The 17,466-nt window shown below is 40.3% G+C and overlaps 2 protein-coding genes across 5 annotated transcripts; both read right to left on the bottom strand.

Annotated features, from left to right (window-relative positions):
• Positions 1-7,044: 7,044 nt before the first annotated feature.
• Positions 7,045-13,422, bottom strand: gxylt1a (glucoside xylosyltransferase 1a). 3 transcript variants are annotated; one of them, XR_003832412.1, is made up of 9 exons: positions 12,969-13,422; positions 12,283-12,375; positions 11,513-11,684; positions 11,117-11,248; positions 10,774-11,025; positions 10,061-10,184; positions 9,686-9,858; positions 8,140-8,273; positions 7,097-7,224 (listed from the first exon to the last, which is right to left on the bottom strand). XR_003832412.1 is itself a non-coding variant. In XM_029434540.1 (8 exons), the coding sequence occupies exons 1-8, from the start codon at positions 13,184-13,186 to the stop codon at positions 7,063-7,065; spliced, it is 1,326 nt and encodes a 441-aa protein (XP_029290400.1). In that variant the 5' UTR covers positions 13,187-13,418; the 3' UTR covers positions 7,045-7,062. The 3 variants fall into 3 exon arrangements, 2 of the variants coding, with proteins under 2 accessions (XP_029290400.1, XP_029290401.1); XM_029434540.1 differs by lacking the exon at positions 8,140-8,273 and having other exon boundaries at positions 7,045-7,224; positions 12,969-13,418; XM_029434541.1 differs by lacking the exons at positions 8,140-8,273; positions 12,283-12,375 and having other exon boundaries at positions 7,045-7,224; positions 12,969-13,415.
• An 812-nt stretch (positions 13,423-14,234) lies between these two features.
• On the bottom strand, positions 14,235-17,460 carry LOC115009927 (YY1-associated factor 2-like). 2 transcript variants are annotated; one of them, XM_029434251.1, is made up of 4 exons: positions 17,323-17,460; positions 16,657-16,782; positions 15,378-15,530; positions 14,235-15,230 (listed from the first exon to the last, which is right to left on the bottom strand). In XM_029434251.1, coding segments are annotated over exons 1-4 (522 nt in total). In that variant the 5' UTR covers positions 17,325-17,460; the 3' UTR covers positions 14,235-14,989. The 2 variants fall into 2 exon arrangements, with proteins under 2 accessions (XP_029290111.1, XP_029290110.1); XM_029434250.1 differs by lacking the exon at positions 17,323-17,460 and adding an exon at positions 17,092-17,252.
• Between the last annotated feature and the right edge of the window lie 6 nt (positions 17,461-17,466).

Raw genomic sequence — 17,466 nt, forward strand, 5'->3', positions numbered from 1 at the left:
ATGTGGAGTTTGTGGAACAGTCCATTTAGCCCTGGGGATTTCCTTTGAATGTACTTTCAACTCCGAACGAGAGACACTTCTCCGGTCTAAAAACCAATCTTGGAAATCCACTCATTAAAAGAATCTGTTTGCAGTGACTTAGCCGCATTTTGCAGAAGTTCTCATTTGACCGTGAATGTTTTTCAAAGTATACAAGGATTGTCCTTTTCCGTGTCAGAGATAAATGTTGTGGCAAATCCATCATGTGTCGACGGCTGTCAGACTCTGGGAAAAAACAATTAAAGGTTTCAGACACGGGTCGAGCTGCTCCAATAGTCAATGACGCAACCTCTGTGTGTGGGCCCAGGGCCGATACATTCATTAGAAAATGCCAGTGAAGGAAGGATACATTTGGAAGACAATTAAATGACCCACAGTATATGAGGTTGAGGACTCAAGGGACGGAAAAGATGAAGGGAAAAGACAATTGAAAAACAAGAGTATCCTGCAGAACATGTTTGCTCAGTTCGCTGTAATTATTAAGCACTTAAAAGATTTCGGGTCAAAACAGGAAATGACCCGAAATTGAAATCACTGTGGTGAGAGAAAGTCATATAGGCTACAGGAGGTCTAGTAGATTATTCGGTAAACAAACCAAAAATGTGAGCCAAAGCTAGCCCCAGGTCTTTTATAAGCCTGCCAAATATCAACAGGCACACACAAAGACAAAAGCATACATTCATTTGCATGCGAACAGACAACACGAACATTCTTGGCATTTGGCCAAGTCACAGGCAATTTATGGCTACTGATGCTGCTGTCATGCTAGTGCATGAAAGTGGATGCCTGTAATAGTCTGTGCAGTCAATCAGTTACCATGAATCACATGCTCAGCCCATTAATGCTGCTTGTCACTGGTGTCTACAATGCAATCGAGAAAGTGCGGAGTATTGAATCATGGGGCATACTGTTCACTAACAATACTTGGCATTGCATTGATTTCAACCAATAGTCCTTAAGCCCTCAGGCACGGGGATGTGGCTCATTGATGAGACACTTTATCAGGGGAAAAAAGGTCAGTTGGAGTGATTGATACCCTCTTTTATGAGTGGTAATACAGATGGTATTACTTGTGCATTTTGAATGCTCAATCTCAATGACATTTGCTTCAACGCTTCAACTGGGCCATAAAAAGCCAATATGAGAGTAAGAGAGAGAGAGAGAGAGAGAGAGAGAGAGAGAGAGAGAGAGAGAGAGAGAGAGAGAGAGAGAGAGAGGAGAGACAGAGAGAGAGAGAGAGAGAGAGAGAGTAACAACATCCTTATTTTGTGTGTTTGAATGTTATGCATCTATAAAACATACCATGCTATCTATGTGATGGCAGCAGAGGCAAGAGCCCTTGGGGTCAATGCGGAAGCTCTTTGAGCCGTTGTTTATGACTGTTGGGCGAGAGGAGGAGAGCAGCCACCCGCAGGTGCCCGGGATATGGATTATTTGTTTAAACATTGATCCACACAGTGTAGCTGTAGGGCAGTGTGTCATTAATCTGGTTTTCCTTCTGTTCTTTGAGGAAGAGATTCAAATAATTTGCTAGAACGGTATTTATATCGCAGGTTTAGGTGCAGGTAACTTTTCTTAGCTAGCTAGCTGTGTGGCTGTAATGATGGCAATGGTGGTCCGATTAATTACAGACTATAATATCTCAAACTGTAACTACTGGATGGATTGCCATAACCATCTGAATGCATTCATAGTTCGCAGCTTTAGAAAGAAATGGCTCAACAACTATTGGGTGGATTGCCCTGAATTGTAGTACAGACATTCATATCCTCCTCAGGATGACTTAGAATATATTTAGGTATCCTTTGACCTGTCATCTAGTGTCATTAACAGGTAAACATTTTTATTTGTCCAAGACTTTTGTTTACCAAATACAAAACTACTGACATTTCCATCAGCCTCAGCTGTACTTTGGAGTTAGTGCTAATTAGCAACCGTTAGCATGCTAATTAAGATGGTGAACATTAAAACATCACACCTGCTAAAAACATCACGTTAGCAGTTGCCATGTTGCGTATTTGACCATGCTTACTCAAACCTCTGCTGTGCCTAGCTAGCTCTGCTGTTGCTGTGCCTAGCTAGCTCTGCTGTTGCTAGCTCTGCTGTTGCTGTGCCTAGCTCTGCTGTGCCTAGCTCTGCTGTGCCTAGCTCTGCTGTGCCTAGCTCTGCTGTGCCTAGCTCTGCTGTGCCTAGCTCTGCTGTGCCTAGCTCTGCTGTGCCTAGCTCTGCTGTATACTTTTAATCTTGTTCCAACCAAATTGAACTGAAATTAAGAAAAATCTAAATGTGCATTACAGTCTATTAATAACTGTAAAGAGACAAGATGACATCCACACTTTGCGACTTTAGGCACTGAACTGGAGATTTCATTTCCATATGCATATTTCTAATCTTGTTGTGCTTACAGTGGCAAATTCACGTCTCAGCATGATATTGAAGGATCCGTGCATGGCTAATGCTCAACGGTAAATTACATTAATTGTTTTAACCCCTGACATATTAGCAGAAAATACCTGTCTCAGCAGTGCTGGCAAATGTGTTATTGATCAAAATGTTTACTAGTTAAATTATATCCTTCTGCAGCAAGAAGCATAGAGCAGAGAGATAGATGCACAAGTGGAAAACAGATTGCAGAAGGGTTGCAATAACAGATTCCTACCTGGTCCATGTAACTGTGCTAAACTTCTTTTTATTTCATTCCCCGCTCTGGTTTGACAAGATACATGGCTCACTGTCAGGTTCATGTCTTGACTAACTGGAGTCTCATCTTCACTCAGAAGTTCTGTCTTGCAAAATGAGCAGATTGACAATCAGTCATTCTTTAGAGGTAAGCTTCCCTTGATGAGCAACAATTCTGTGTTGTCACGTCACATATTGAGTAATATGTTTTTCTCATGTATGAAGGCGTCAACAGCCCTTTTATTTAATGTTAGTTGTCTTTTCTGACAGCCCACAAAACATACCAAGCTGTACTGTATCCATGACGCCTCCCTTAAGCTGCACAGCATAGGGCTTTTAAGCCTCTTTTAACTCCTTGTTTTGGTTGTAGGCATGCACAATGAAGCTTTGGGCGAAAGTTCATCAACAAAGCTCCTTTCTCTCATGTTTTGCCTTTCATCCCACTCTTCTGCCACCTTATAAGACCAATGATATGTTACTATCTCTACTTTTGCCACTCAGTCCTTATATGCTGTTCCTCAAATATAATTGCCATCCTGATTTTCAGACCTACTCTTGCACAATACAACACCTCCAAATCACCAAAATGAGGATGTTCCACGAGCTGCAAATGAGAGCTTCAGTCTTCCTCGTCGCCACAAGCCTGTAGACTCCGGGGGGATCTTGTTCTATCTTCTACCTTCATGAAGAGCAGGCCCTTCATGAAGATGACACACATCCATTAGAGCTAATTGCCAACGTCGTTCTCTGTTGCGTACATCAATAAATATTGTTGTATACTTCTTATTGATCTCTCTCTTTTGTACTGTACTAGTGCAGTGCCCATTCGGTCGATTGCTTGGACTCTGGCATTGTCCAAACAACTTCAAACTCATTATATTTGCATTGCATCGACACTGCATTTCGTTTAGTCCTCAGCAATACACTCGCCTAGTGCAGGGAGTCGATTGGATGAGAGTCACTTTTATCAATCCCAGTAGGCCGCTTTGATGTCTCTTGTAAAGCCTTTCTTTCATATTTTTTAGGACTTTGTGGAGACTAACATAGAGCTAAAGGGAGAGTGAATATTAGACCTTCGTCAGGTGGCTGGGAGTAAGTCAGCTTAGTATATCCAGAAGAAGGAAAGTATACTACAGAGATGAAGTGTTTTAGGTTAATTCATTCCATTGATTATTGTTCTGCAGATTTCAGAAGGATTTTAAAATAGTTGTCTTTTGAAGAATACAAAAAAAGTCTGAGCATTGCATAGTACTCTGTTGTGTTAAATGTCACTATATTTATATTTCAGTTATGGTAAGGGGGGGGTTTACTACAGTGTTGGGAGCAGAACAATTCTGCTTCGGGCACCAAAAACTCTCAAGGGCCGTAAAAGTTTTGTTTAAGAAATGTATCTTCAATCATAAATGCCAAATATACATATTGCTCTTTCTGTTTTGTTTTACAGGGTAACACAGCCAACTTTACACACTGACCTTTTAAAGCGGTTTTAATCAATATTTTTATAATTACAATGTATCAAATGACAAAGTGAAAACACTGTGATGATGTGAAAGGGTTCGCCAATGAACCCGCAGTTCCCCACTTCAGCTTTACTGAGATTAATTTCAAGTTTCAGCTCATTGTTTAATGGTCCAGGCCACAGCTACACTGCTTTGGTTCCCTCTCACTGCTCTCATAGTGTCGTTTTCAGCCGCAGCAGTCAGCTGTTTTCAGAGACAAAGCTCTAAATACCTACAGTGCAGGACCTGCTCAGCAGAAGGACACAGTGAGCGTCCAGCTGGTGAACATAGTGGAACATTTAGCAGCTGTAGGAAGCGGACATTTTCCTCAGTAGTTGAAGACTAAAAACAGACTTACATTCGGAAGGTAACCAGAAACACGACTTTAAATGAATGATCCATATTAAAGCACATCAACTTAAATGGTGATATGTCAATGTTGTGTTCTCCTTTTGTTACCAAGTGGTAAAAAGAAAAAAAATTAAGATTTTTCAAATATATCTAATTAAAAAATATATATAAATCGATCTTTTGTAGAAAACTGTATTTGCATGATCTGCACACACATTCTAAATTCCTGTTTATGGATGTGAAATGGTGTATGCATCGTTCTTGTGAGTGCACTCTGCGCTCTCTTAAACATACCCTGTCATCTTAAAAACTCTAAACGTCCTCTGCACATAACTGTTGATGTAAGCTCCACTCTCCTCATGTAAAGAGGATGTTGATGACTTTGTACTGCCTAATATTGCATAATCCTTACTTTGTGACCCTTTTTACTCTGCGTTGGACCATTTGCCTCCGACTGTTTTAATTTATGCCTGGGCTTTAAATCGCTATTGAACATTACGGAGGCCAAGTGGTGCAAGCAATAACATGAATAATCCATTGGCAGTTCCTGTTAGACGAGAGAGAATGAACCTCAATCACCATTATACTCGGGGGGGGGGGGGGGGGGGGAGAGTGAAACCAGGCAGTAGCAGCATTAGCCTTCCCCCAAAAACTCTATATGCTTCATACTGAAGTTGTAAACATACATCTTACTAAGGGTTGCGCTTGAAGCTATTCAATAACATCATTGAGCATTTCTCTGCAAATGCATAATCACTTCATGGAAGAAATAAATCAACCTCTAGTGTTTTATCTGTAGGGCTTTTTCATATCCACACAGCAACATATGCAAACCTTAAACCTATTGTAAGCGAGTAGAAACAGTAGTGCTACGAGCTTCGTTCACGAGAGGTTCTCCATTAAAAAATGTGAACCAGAGCCAACTTACAATACATCACACAGTAATCGTCTAATATGCAAATCTTTTGGAATTGCTGTTGTCGTGGTAATTCTTTCTACAAATACAGAAAATGATTTCACCACTCACTGCACACTTTGCAATCTCTAAAGGGAGAAAAGTGGATATATCTAACAGCTTCTTCGAATATAAACCATTTTAAATTCATCATGCAGATCGATTGCCTATTCCAGACACGTCTGTTAACTCTGCCTGTGAAACGAAGAGCCAGAGGCTACTGACCCAGACGCATCAGCTCCTTTTTGGCCATCTAACAACACTTTCTGAAGTCCTCACACTTACACATTAGTTTCTTATTTTTAGCTCGCTGCTGCTTTCGAGGACACGGCTCATGCTTTGTGTGTGTGTGTGTGTGTGTGTGGATGGAGTGGGCAACAATGGCTGGTGCTAAAGACTTAATAAAAGGATCCAAAATAAAATGTAAGAAACTGAGAACAGAGCACTGAAAATTAAACCTTAAGGAATTTCAGTCAAATCATTTAATTTCAACAGAATTAATTTGTCTTATTATTTCACTTAATTGTTGGAACTCCTGGCTTTTTGCAGTACTCTGAGGGATTCTCGTAATATAAAGTATGTTTGCTGCATAAATGACTGTGGATTTATTCACTGTACATACTTCAGAGCTGTGTCATATTTAGAATCACAAGCATACACATTTTAGAATGACTACATACTGCATCACAGACACCATTTGAAATACTTTTTAATAAAATATTTATTTCCGATTCATTTAAATATACTTGAATGTCAATGCTGGCTTTTAATGATGCATTAAAATCACAGATATGATTTTTGGTTGTTAAAATCCTCAATTTTCTTAGAATAGTGCACATTGTTTTGCAACAAACTGCTTTTTATGACATTGTTCCAGTTATAGAAAAACATGTTCATAATTCTAAAGTAACTGAAATTACTTAAATGCTAAAACTATGTACAGTAAACAATTATTTGACAAACCCCCCAGACCAGAGCGTATGACATGACAGCCTCATGTAAAAGTGATTCCTGTCACCGAACATATTCTATACGTTTAAAAGCATTTTTAAATGAGCATTTGTTTTGTTCAATAAAAAGGATTTCCTGTGTAACTAACAAGTACCTGAACATAGCATCATCCCTTTTCCATTATATCCTGCATTCAATAACCTGTATGCAAAATTATATTAAAACAACTCTGATAAAATAATCTCAATAAGAGTACATAATTAAAGTACCCTGCTGCATTTCTTTTCTTTTTTACAAAAGATCGTAGACAAGTGTTCTTTCTCAAAAGTGTCAGTGCATTTTGCACCATGGTGAGAAAGCATCTGTCATTGGACAGATATGTACCATCAAAGGCTCCATTTAAGATACAAAATATAACCTGTTCCACAGATTACCCATACCCATTGTATGATATGCCGTTTGTAATTGTATTGCATGATGGCTCTGAACGGAGTCCGTTTGTCATCCAGTTCATTGTCTCCACAGGAGTGTCTTACATCCAACTCTGAGACACTAACATGACATCATGACATCAGAGTGCCGTCCAGGTCATCTTCTCTGTGGGACATCTTGTTGAACAGACATGATGCTCTGTTTTAACTTCTTCGTAAACAGGTGACTGGCTCTTCCACAGTAGGTATTTGTTGTGGTCAGAAGCGACGCTTCCAGCGGCTGAAGCAGGGACGTCTCCATGTTCTCACCAAATGGGTACTGTGATGAAGAGGAAAATGTGAAGGTAAAGGTAGATTTCAGAATGATGATTTTATTTGAAAAAACAAAAGAATAAAAAAAAGTTTCTTTTAAATTGTATTACAGCTTTGAACATCCACTGTTATGAGTCTGTCTTTTTAAGCTCCTCTCCTGCGCCTGACAGTACTTAAAAAAAGACTCAAAAAAACAAGCAGAAGTGTGTATTTATACAACTGCTGCCTGCTGTGACAGCCATGATCAGACAATAAGAACTGCATTTAAATCACAAGAATTAAGTGCCACATTTATCACCATCACTTCTAGACAATAACATTCTGCATTTGATTCATAACCGTCAATTCAGAGTGTGTTTGGATGATGAATATCTATTACCACGACTCTACATGAATGGGCTCAGTAAGGCGTAACAGCATTGGTGAGTACTACAGCTGCAGCGTTCCAGATATGCTTCATTGTTGGATGCTTTTGTGTCACCAAGTGAACAGCAAAGATAAAACTTTTTCCTTTTCAGCCAGTTAATATAAGCAGCTCAGGCTTTTGTCACGTACAGAATGTAAATAATGATGCTGGCCTTTTGTTTTTGTATCGAGGTACACCGCTCTTTTACTGCTCTAGTAAATAAGAAGAAATCTCTATTTTACAGCATCTCATTTGACTCCAGTTTGGCCAAGCATTAGGTAACTCAAAGCTTTCACACTTTCTTTATTATCTTTCATATACTGCAGCAGGCAATAAAGCACCATTAACAGCCTCCTATCGATTTTTATGTGGATGCTGCTGGTGCGTTGTCCACACAGCCATCATGATGTCTCAAACCAACATCAGCACTAAAAATTTTACAACTCTTCTGTGGGCTTGGCTGCGTAATGGTAGTGCCCTTTATTGCAAGCTCCTCTGCTGGCTGGGAGAGCCTACCTTGGGAGCCGGGCTGACTGAGGAGCTCTTGGTGGGATGGAAATGAGAGTTTCCTCCAGAATTGCCTGCTCCGGGCTTTAGGATGCTGTCCTCAAAGGACTGAGTGGGAACAAAGTGGGAGGGGGCCTGAGGAGCTGGAGCAACAGGAAGCACTGATATAAGCTTCAACAAAATATAGCTTATAACAACAGAGGATGGAGCGCTCTTCAGTTAGACCAGACTCTTTTTTTCTAATAATAAACAACAAAGCCCTGTATCTTACATTTATCTACTTAATACAGGAAGCGGATTATGATTACTAACGACAAAACACAGCACTCCTCTGCCTCCTAAACTCAGGTGGAGTCTGGTGTGTGCCGTCTTGGATGCTGCATGCGTGTTTGTGCTGTCGGAGAGACTGATGGGAGGCACGAGGGCCGAGTGCCCCATAATGAAGCCCGCTCGTTTACTTAATGGCTGAGAACATTGCCCGCACTGATAGCGGCCAGGCTGGGCCCTGTGGTGGTAATGGATGGAGACCAGCTAATGAAGCTTCCCATACTCCCCCGATTGCTGCCTGCATGTTGACCGTTGTGCTGAAATCAACATGAGCAGATCAAAAAGCGAGCCGCCCGGCGCAGCAGTGAGAGGGCTCTTCGGCTGACTTGCTCGCTCATTGATGAGAGGTGGAGTGGACTTTTAAACTCTAAAGAGCTGAAACGCATAAATAACGCATAGTAGATTTGACAGATTGCACTGGCAGTGCCATGTAGGGCGTCAGACAAACTTCAGCACGCTAAAACTCTGAGAAGGTTTAGAGTTTACAGAAGGTGGCCGCCACACCTCACCAGCTGTTCCAAGTGAAATCAGGCCTACGCATAAACCTGAGAGGAAGATATTAAAGGATGATTGAACAACAATAAATTACTCCGACTAACAAGTATCGTCTGTGTGTCCCAATTCTGATATAGATCCCTCTGTGCCATAGACCTCTATTGTGATCCAAAAACGTTCAAACGCACAAGAATGAGCAACACAGTTTTGCTGGCTGACATTTTTCTTCACTTCATGAATTTTATTCTTTTAGCTGACAACATCTAAAGCAACCATAGCAGATGGTCAAAGCCGGGTGGGGCTGATTGGTCTGGCTTGGGAGAGCTAAGATGGGATGACGGAAATGTTTAACAGGCTATTGATTAAGCATTGGTGGACGGATGCATCTATGAGAGAAAAGCAATGGCCTGGAGTGCCTATTGATAATTTAATGACAAGAAAAATGGTTCGCCAAATAGTCTGGTCTGCCTACACAACTGCCCTCAGTGGCAGATGCACCAGAAAGAAAGTCTATAAAAATGATCGCTCTTCGCTAGAATAAAAAGCCCAAGCATTTCTTCCCCTTACATTAAGTTATCCAGGTAGCTGTGTCTGGAACTCTTAAAAAAAAACATTTGGAAGAAGACATATGCTCAATTAAATTCAGGAATCTTTTGCAAGATGTGGGGATTGTTAACAAATAAGAACCCTCGAGTTAGAAACACAGATTTCTAGTTAGAGAGTGTGTCTCTACCTTTTGGATGGCCTCGTAGACCGCTCGAAATGCAGGCTGCTTGTCATCATGGTAAACCCCCCTGTTACCATGGAGAATGAAGACACCTTCTTGATCAGCCTGTTGACAGTTGCTGCCATAGATACAGTGGTCTGGACGGTAGTTCCACTGGCAGGGGAACACAAATAGGCTTTCTGTAACACAGCAAGAGACACGATTGGGTTGATAAGGATTGTAAATAAATTTGGTTAATCCAATAAGAACCTGTTACAACCCCTCAAATATTTGTTTACTCGTTTGTCTAAAACAATAAATGTCTTTAGCGATGCCTCGTTTGTGTCCTAAACAAATGTAACATTCATGACTGTAAAATGCTGTATATGTGGTTGCACAAACCTGGGTTATGGTGAAATATGATATTAAGAAGGTCCTGGTCACCCCAGGTGATATTGAGTTTATACTTCTGGAGAAGGGGCATCAGAATTTCCTCCCACTTCAGTGCAACTGTTGTCATGTCGTTCTAGATGGAACAATACAGCAATCAAGAGAGCGTTCATATCAGTTTGCATCAGACAATCATAAACCTTGTATTCTGGGAAATGAATCCCTGTATCAACACTTCACATCAAATCAAGAACACTGTTTTGTCTTTCTATCGGTACGCTTGTTGTGATGGTTCAGAAAGGAACAACAAGAGTGACCTCAGCTGGTCAACCTCGGTGGTACAGCTGCTCCTGAAGCCTCCTTCAGTGTTCTCAACGATTCTTTCAATGTCTCATTTTCACACATATCTAGATCCTATAATGGTCAACTGAATGTAAAAATGTTGTTTAATATTACTGCATAATAACAGCATATTACTACATAGATGAGAATACTGAGAATATCCGCCAACCAACATTGACAGAGTCCATATTAAATGTGTACTACTAACACCTGCTTAGAACTCCTTGTCATCATAGGTGAGCACCTATAGCCTGTATTGGTCATATGTCACCATCATGATACACTGGTATATTAAAATGGCAACAGCACATAGCAACAACTGACACTAGTTAAACATGCTGCAAAAAACTACCAAAGAAAAATACATTCTACTTGCACATTACCTTAAAAGATTTTTCTCTGAGGCGAGTCATGTTCATGAGCATGACCCCTGAGTTGATGCCAGTCTTGCCATAGTAAGGATGTCGGGCAAAACGGTTGTACCAGCCGATGCGTGGCTCCTCGTGCTCCGGAGCCATGGCAGCTAAATGGCTCGAATTGAACTGAGAAAGAACGGCCCAGATGTCCTCTACTGGCTGCAGAAAAATTATATCTGTGTCCACATAGAGCAAAGAATCCACCTCCTTCAGGATCAGCTGCAACACAGGCCACAAAAAACATATGAGCACATTTTGAGAATGTGTAATTGTTACAAGTTATACGCATGAAGCATGACGCAAGACCTACTGGCAAGAAGAGCCTCTGAGAGGCACAAGGTTTGAAGAGCTTCTTCCACACTTTTGCATTCTCCTTAGGAAAAGTGATGGGGTAGATGGTGAAGTTAAACTTGGTCCGGGCTGTCCTGGGCCAGGACTCAAGCTTTATGAAAAGATAAACAAAAGAAAAAAATTGTACCTCAACAATATCCCAAAGGTTACTTCTTTCAATAAAAGTTATGCTGTATTTCAGCCTTTGGGCCACAACGTAATGATTGCGATAAAGTCTTCTTAATGTGTTTTTGTATACGCCAGTTGACAAATGGAATAACACATTGTTGATACCAATTTGCAAACTATGTACAACCAGAAAATGAATACACAAGTTAATTAAAGTTCTGGTATTGTTTTAGGGGAAGACACTTACACCACTTCTGAAGCCGTCATGTAGATCATCCTCCGCAAAGATGTAAAAGTGCAGAGGCTTTTTGCTGATGACAACAGCTGACTTCAACATGGTAAGAGTCTCCTCTAACCTGAGTCCACAGGCAACCACAGCCAGGTGACTTCTCTCGTCACTATGGTCCTTGCCTGCAGAGCTTGACGAAGATGCAAGACACAATTAATCAACCCCGGTGTGTATTCGTACAACAGCATGGATAAACTGACAAGTGCAGGACAGAAAGAAGTAATAATATATTACATTACATTACATTACAGGTCATTTAGCAGACGCTCTTATCCAGAGCGACTTACATTGAACAGGGACAGTCTCCCTGGAGCAACTCAGGGTTAAGTACCTTGCTCAGGGTACAATGGTGGCAGCCTGGTATTGAACTCCAGACCTTCTAGTGTTTTGTTTGGAAGGCGTACCAATTTCAGGTTAGAAATGTAGAATAAAGTATTTTTTCACCAAATTAGCACAGCTTTTATATACTCATGATCTTAAAATGGCTTTACACTAACCACCCAAAGTGTTGTCAGTGACTGGATTGTGAGCATATTTGAATTCTGAGAACTGATTGTATTTATGACTTCAAGCTCAAGAGTAGTTTCAAGTACATTGTGAGTGCAGCAATAGAGTCAGCATTAATCTGAACTGTGGACCTAGGCAGTAGGTGAAAGTTGTTAGTTGAAGTCAACGGATTATACAAAACATTGCTATCTATTTAAAGAGATGCACAACACCAGTCGTACCTAAGAGATGGTTCCAATAAGCAGTTCACTCCACAAACATCAGCAGGCAGTCTCCAATATGGATTCCAGTAAGAAACTGACAGTGATTTACACCTGACAGAATAAAAACATGATCTTTGGATTCTTAACGATAATTGAATCTCTTGGACATCAGACATGCTTTGGGATTAGATCATAGACTGTATACAATTGGATTAGATCTGCCCTGAACTAGCTCCTACAGTTAATCGTTTAACAGGTGGCCGTCCTATTAATCCAGCCAAAAGCTAATGAGGCACAGAATCAGTTAGCTAGCAGTAACGTTAGTGGTTGATCAACTATCAAGCTAGCTAACTAACAGATGGTAGCTTTTAAGATAGCAATAGCACATTTGAACACATAACGTTATAGACCGTGGCTGTAAAACAACACAATGAATACGCTGACTATATTTTCAATGTATCCAGCTAAAGTTAAATTATTATCAGCCCGGTAACAAACCAGGTTTTACGATTTAACGTTACCGCCAAATGCCCGTTAACGTCAGCTTTAGCAAGTCGTTTCAACGGCAACATTATGTAACTTTAGTATTTGTATTCACGCTAACTTAATAGCAACTGCAAATGTAGGTAAATCTTACCACTGGCTAAATTAGGAATGTGCTCAGTAAATAAATGAAATTAACGTGAACTAGCTAGCTAAACTACCTGTCAAGCCCTTCTTCAAGATCTCGAAGGCCTGCCAGACCTGGCTTTTTCCTGAGAAGGTGGCCGGAGCCATGACTGCGCCTGTCGGGTATCCCCTGTTCTTTCAGGTTCCAGTCGTCTCTGTCCTCCAAGGTGGAGGCCAGTTGATTGAACACATACAACAGTGACAAGAAGGTGAAGACCATGCACAGGAGAAATGCTTGAAAATAGCATCGCATTTTGCGTTTCAAGTTTTATGCGCTAACGGAACATTTTTGTTGATCTTAGCTACCATCTGATGTGCTGCCAGCTAACTAATCTAACTCATAAATCAAGTCAGAAGCTAAACCGAAGAGCAGTTGGTGTTTACAGTTTTCCGCCCCACCCACATCTATAACACGTGTGTTTCGTTTGATCAACCATCTGTCAGTCACGTTAAAGTGTGTAGAGTAGACAGCCAGGTAGCTACCAACGACTTAACACATCCGTGCTAAAAGCTCTGTGCGTAAGTACATCCTGTACATCATTCATAACACAGGGTCAAACATTCTGCTAGATGTTTGAGAAAGTGACTCTAATATAATGCAAACCCCAGTTTATTGGCAAGTGGTGTGAACACTACTGTATACAGCAACCGGACACTTGCAAGATAAAAGTACAGAAGTTGTATCAGCAAAATATACTTTAAGTGTCAAAAGTAAAAGTGTCACTAAGTCTGTTTACTGATGAGTAAACAGCAGTTTAATGTTGTAGCTGTTGGATTTTTTTTTAGCATATAACAATGCATACGTTATAAATGATCACATATTTTGATTGTACAATCTTAATAGATGCCTGGCTGTCAAATAAATTAAGTGGAGTACAAAAAGTATAATGTAGCAAGTGGAAAATACTTAGATACCTTAATAAGGTTGTACTTATGTACAATATTTGAGTAAATGTAATGAGTTACTTGTGTAAGGACCATGGTGAAGGGTAATAATAGCACACACAGACAGTACGGTGAAGTATGTGCATCTCATTGATTGTCCAGAACTGGCTACACAAGTTAAATACCAAGTCTATTGACTTATGTTTTGTCTTTATGGAACAAATCAGTCAGGACGTGGAAAAGGTTAACACATTCAATATTTCAATCCATTAACTGCGGAGAGGATTAAGAAAATCATTGAGGAACAAAAGATTTGTTCCAACAATTAAAGAAAAACATATTTTACAAACTGTTCCTGTTTGTAATGAAAACATTGTAGAAGCAGGGAGAATACTTTAAAATAAAAACATATCCAAGTATCTACAACTTATTTTATTCAACATTATTTTACAATATAAACCATTCTATGGATTAAATCATGCTTAACTCTACCAAGTGAATGAGAAGCATACTTAGAATAATTATTCAATATTTTTACTCAAATGTTAGACAGTAAAAAAATTATTGCATCCAAAAAGGCATAAACTGGAGCCGGATTAGGCCAGTAACCAACAGTGTTATGATTTACTGATAATGGAAAAGTGGAAATAATGCTAAAAAATGTTATCATGAACGTAGGATGCCGTTAAGTGCAAATAACGATAACAAAATTCAAGGATAAACTACAATTCAGAGATGACTTATCATACTTTCTTTCATATTTGCAACATTTATTCTGCGCAGCCAGCTCAGTGTGATGCCGACGCAACACTGAGGTGTTAGACAACACGTGGTACAGTTCCACTGACATCCAGGATTTAATGCTACCGTTCCTTTTTTTCAGTTCATCATGATAGATCTCGCTGCAACAGTTCATCATGATAGATCTCGCTGCAGCAGTTCATCATGATAGATCTCGCTGCAACCGTTCTTTTTGAGTTGAGCACACGTCCCGAGTCCTGAATTCTTCATCATCATGGGAAGGCGGTGAAAAACACAGCCCCAAAAGAAGTGAATGCTATCATATTTGCATTTAAAGTATTACAAAAAAACATGCATGTTGAATTTTAATCTCTTGTTGAGGCTGTTGAGAGTGCAGAAGAATGGGTTGGGCGGACTGGGAGTGTGAATGTTAGTGAGTCTCTCCATTAACCGGCAAGTCTTCTCCGCGGGGCGAAGAGCACCTGGAGACCCCTCGTTCAGTGTTATCAGAGCTTGAGCCACTTTGACTGTGTTGGTCTGCTGAGGCAGCACTTGTTGAAGTGGACGTGGGTTTGGCTTTCTCCTTAAAGTCTGTGATTATTACAGTCAAGTCCCCAACTGTGACTTCTAGATGCTGGGCGCTGCTCCGGTCTATGTTTTTTAACCTGGGCCTGGTGGGGGAAAAGAAACAAACAGATTTGAAAACTTCTTAGAGGATACTAAATATGTCAGTGGTGACAAAGACCAGCAACAAGATCAAAAAACACTGAATACGATGAGCACTTCTACCATTTCCTTTAAAAACATGAATTCATTACCTCATCTTTTTATGGCTTTTCTTTTTCAGTGTTGGTTCTTTATCGCTCTTGTCTTTCTCTGATTTTTCTTTTTTCTCCTTTTTGGGGAGTGTGGGTGGGGCAAACTGCTGATTTGCTTGCTGTGCAACCAACTGAGAAACAGGCCGTGGTTTTCTGAAAAGAAAGAAAGAAAGACAGAAAAGGTTATTGGCCTTATAGTTACATTTATATCACTGAACCTATACGGCGAGTGGTACGGTGAGCATGTGATGTGCACTGCTGAACTGCGTAAGTATTTAATATGACCAGGAGCAGCATAGGGCTTACAATAAGTATTTAAAATGTTAATACCTGGCTGAAGCCTAAAGTACCATAACTCCCTAAAACATAGATGAAAAGTTATAGGATTAGTTTCAGAATTCTTCAAGAGAGACTTAAAACCGTAATCAGGTTCCCTATACATACTTTGTAACAGGTTTTGCTTGCAGTAATCATTTCTGGCCGTAAAGAGATCCCTTCTAATGCAATTTCAATGTAAGGGATGGGGGACACACATGTGCAGCCCTCATTCTGTTTTAAATAACATTCTGTGTTCATCTGAAGTTAACATGGGGCTTCAGGAGTCTACATTTGTCATAAAATGCCCTCTCAGTTTCTTGAATGTTATGTAAATACCTAGATTATTCTCAGTTAAATCTTTGGCTTCAGTACACAAGCACTACACACTTACCAGTTTATGTATAACTCAATACAATTTAACAGCACAACATGGTGAAATACTAAGTTCATAAGTAAAAGTCCTCGCAACAACCATATATTTTGACAAGACACCCAAAATAATGATTGATTTTATATTTTCAGTAACGTGTTGAGTTGTATTTTCATCCACCCAAAGTTGTAAATGTTCAAAGTTTACATAAAAGATGTCACCCCACAAACAGAGATAGAAGAGGGGAAATGCTGAATCCTTTCTTTATCTTTGTTTCCGTTTAAAGTTGTCGAAGTTGCTCAATTCCAAGAAAGAAATACTAGGGACATGACCTCAATGGTACTGTAGATATGGCCCTGCACCACACACACTACATTATCAAAACTGTCCATACAGTTCAAACAACTACTATCTAACTCCCTTTTCAACAAAGACTGTATAATAAACCCTTCATGGGAGGTAGGATTTATTGCAGGGTTGTTAGATAGGTGAAACTAATAAACCTGCAACTGGGTGTACTTTAATCATGCAATTAAAATAGTTTCACGGAGCTTTGATGGTTAAAGAATACAAAGCTACAGGTATTCTTACCGAGTTGACGTTCCCTTCCTGACATCACACATCATGCACTTGAACGCCTCCGCGGTGTTCCTGAACGTGCAGACGCTACAGTCCCAGTAACCATCGTCGGCGGAGGGCTTAGATTGCCGCTTTGGCCTTCAGACAAAAACAAAACAAAAACACTGTGATAACGCCACATTTTCAATGAGCGCAGAGAGGTCAAAGAAAACCTGTTAGGTAAAGATTACCGGAACAGGAAAGACACGACTCTAAAGTTCTGTTCTGCTCAGAAGTCAGTCATTGCGAAAAAGGGAGCTTTCAGTTCACACAGGCAGTTGCCCCATATTAAACCAGCAGCCAGCCGCCATGAACACTTCAGTAAAGCAGCTCCATCCATTGACCGAGCCCTCTGTTCTCAAACGGCCCGATAAAGTGTCCATTCAAAGATACTAGCAGCAGTTTTACCTTGTGGGGCTCTTCTTGTCTCCCATTTTACGTAACTTCGACTCACTTGAGTTAAAAAGCGTCTATGTTACAGGTGAAAAAACGCATTTAGCTGCTACTCAGCTGCAAGCCCTCAGGAAGAGCGCCAGGCTTTAAAGCAAATTGTCTCAGTGGCAAAACCGTAGAATTACAACTTCCGTGTTAATCACGTGACGCCATTGGGCCCATAAAGACATTTTACTGTTGACTTACATCGGGAAAGAGACGTCTGTAAATCAGCTTGTATTGTTTTTTGAGGTACATCAACTTCCCAGTCCGAACACTTGAATGGCCCTTATTTGAATCATTAGGTCCTAAACGTTGTAAAATGCGCTAACATCCGAATCCAGCGTTATT

The sequence above is a fragment of the Cottoperca gobio genome, chromosome 6 (assembly GCF_900634415.1).
Source record: "Cottoperca gobio chromosome 6, fCotGob3.1, whole genome shotgun sequence".
NCBI classification, from domain to species: Eukaryota; Metazoa; Chordata; class Actinopteri; order Perciformes; family Bovichtidae; genus Cottoperca; species Cottoperca gobio.

Excerpts from the sequence above, each read along its gene's own strand:
- gxylt1a (XM_029434540.1), bottom strand. The coding sequence starts at position 13,186 with ATGCGATGCTATTTTCAAGCATTTCTCCTGTGCATGGTCTTCACCTTC. Across the intron at positions 12,376-12,968 it reads CTTGAAGAAGGGCTTGACAG|GTGTAAATCACTGTCAGTTT; the intron begins GTAGTTTAGCTA and ends TTATTCTGTCAG. Across the intron at positions 7,225-9,685 it reads TCTACGAGGCCATCCAAAAG|TACCCATTTGGTGAGAACAT; the intron begins GTAGAGACACAC and ends TCTTCATCACAG.
- LOC115009927 (XM_029434250.1), bottom strand. The coding sequence starts at position 17,117 with ATGGGAGACAAGAAGAGCCCCACAAG. Across the intron at positions 16,783-17,091 it reads GACAAGAAGAGCCCCACAAG|GCCAAAGCGGCAATCTAAGC; the intron begins GTAAAACTGCTG and ends TTTTGTCTGAAG. Across the intron at positions 15,531-16,656 it reads AGGAAGGGAACGTCAACTCG|AAAACCACGGCCTGTTTCTC; the intron begins GTAAGAATACCT and ends CTTTCTTTTCAG.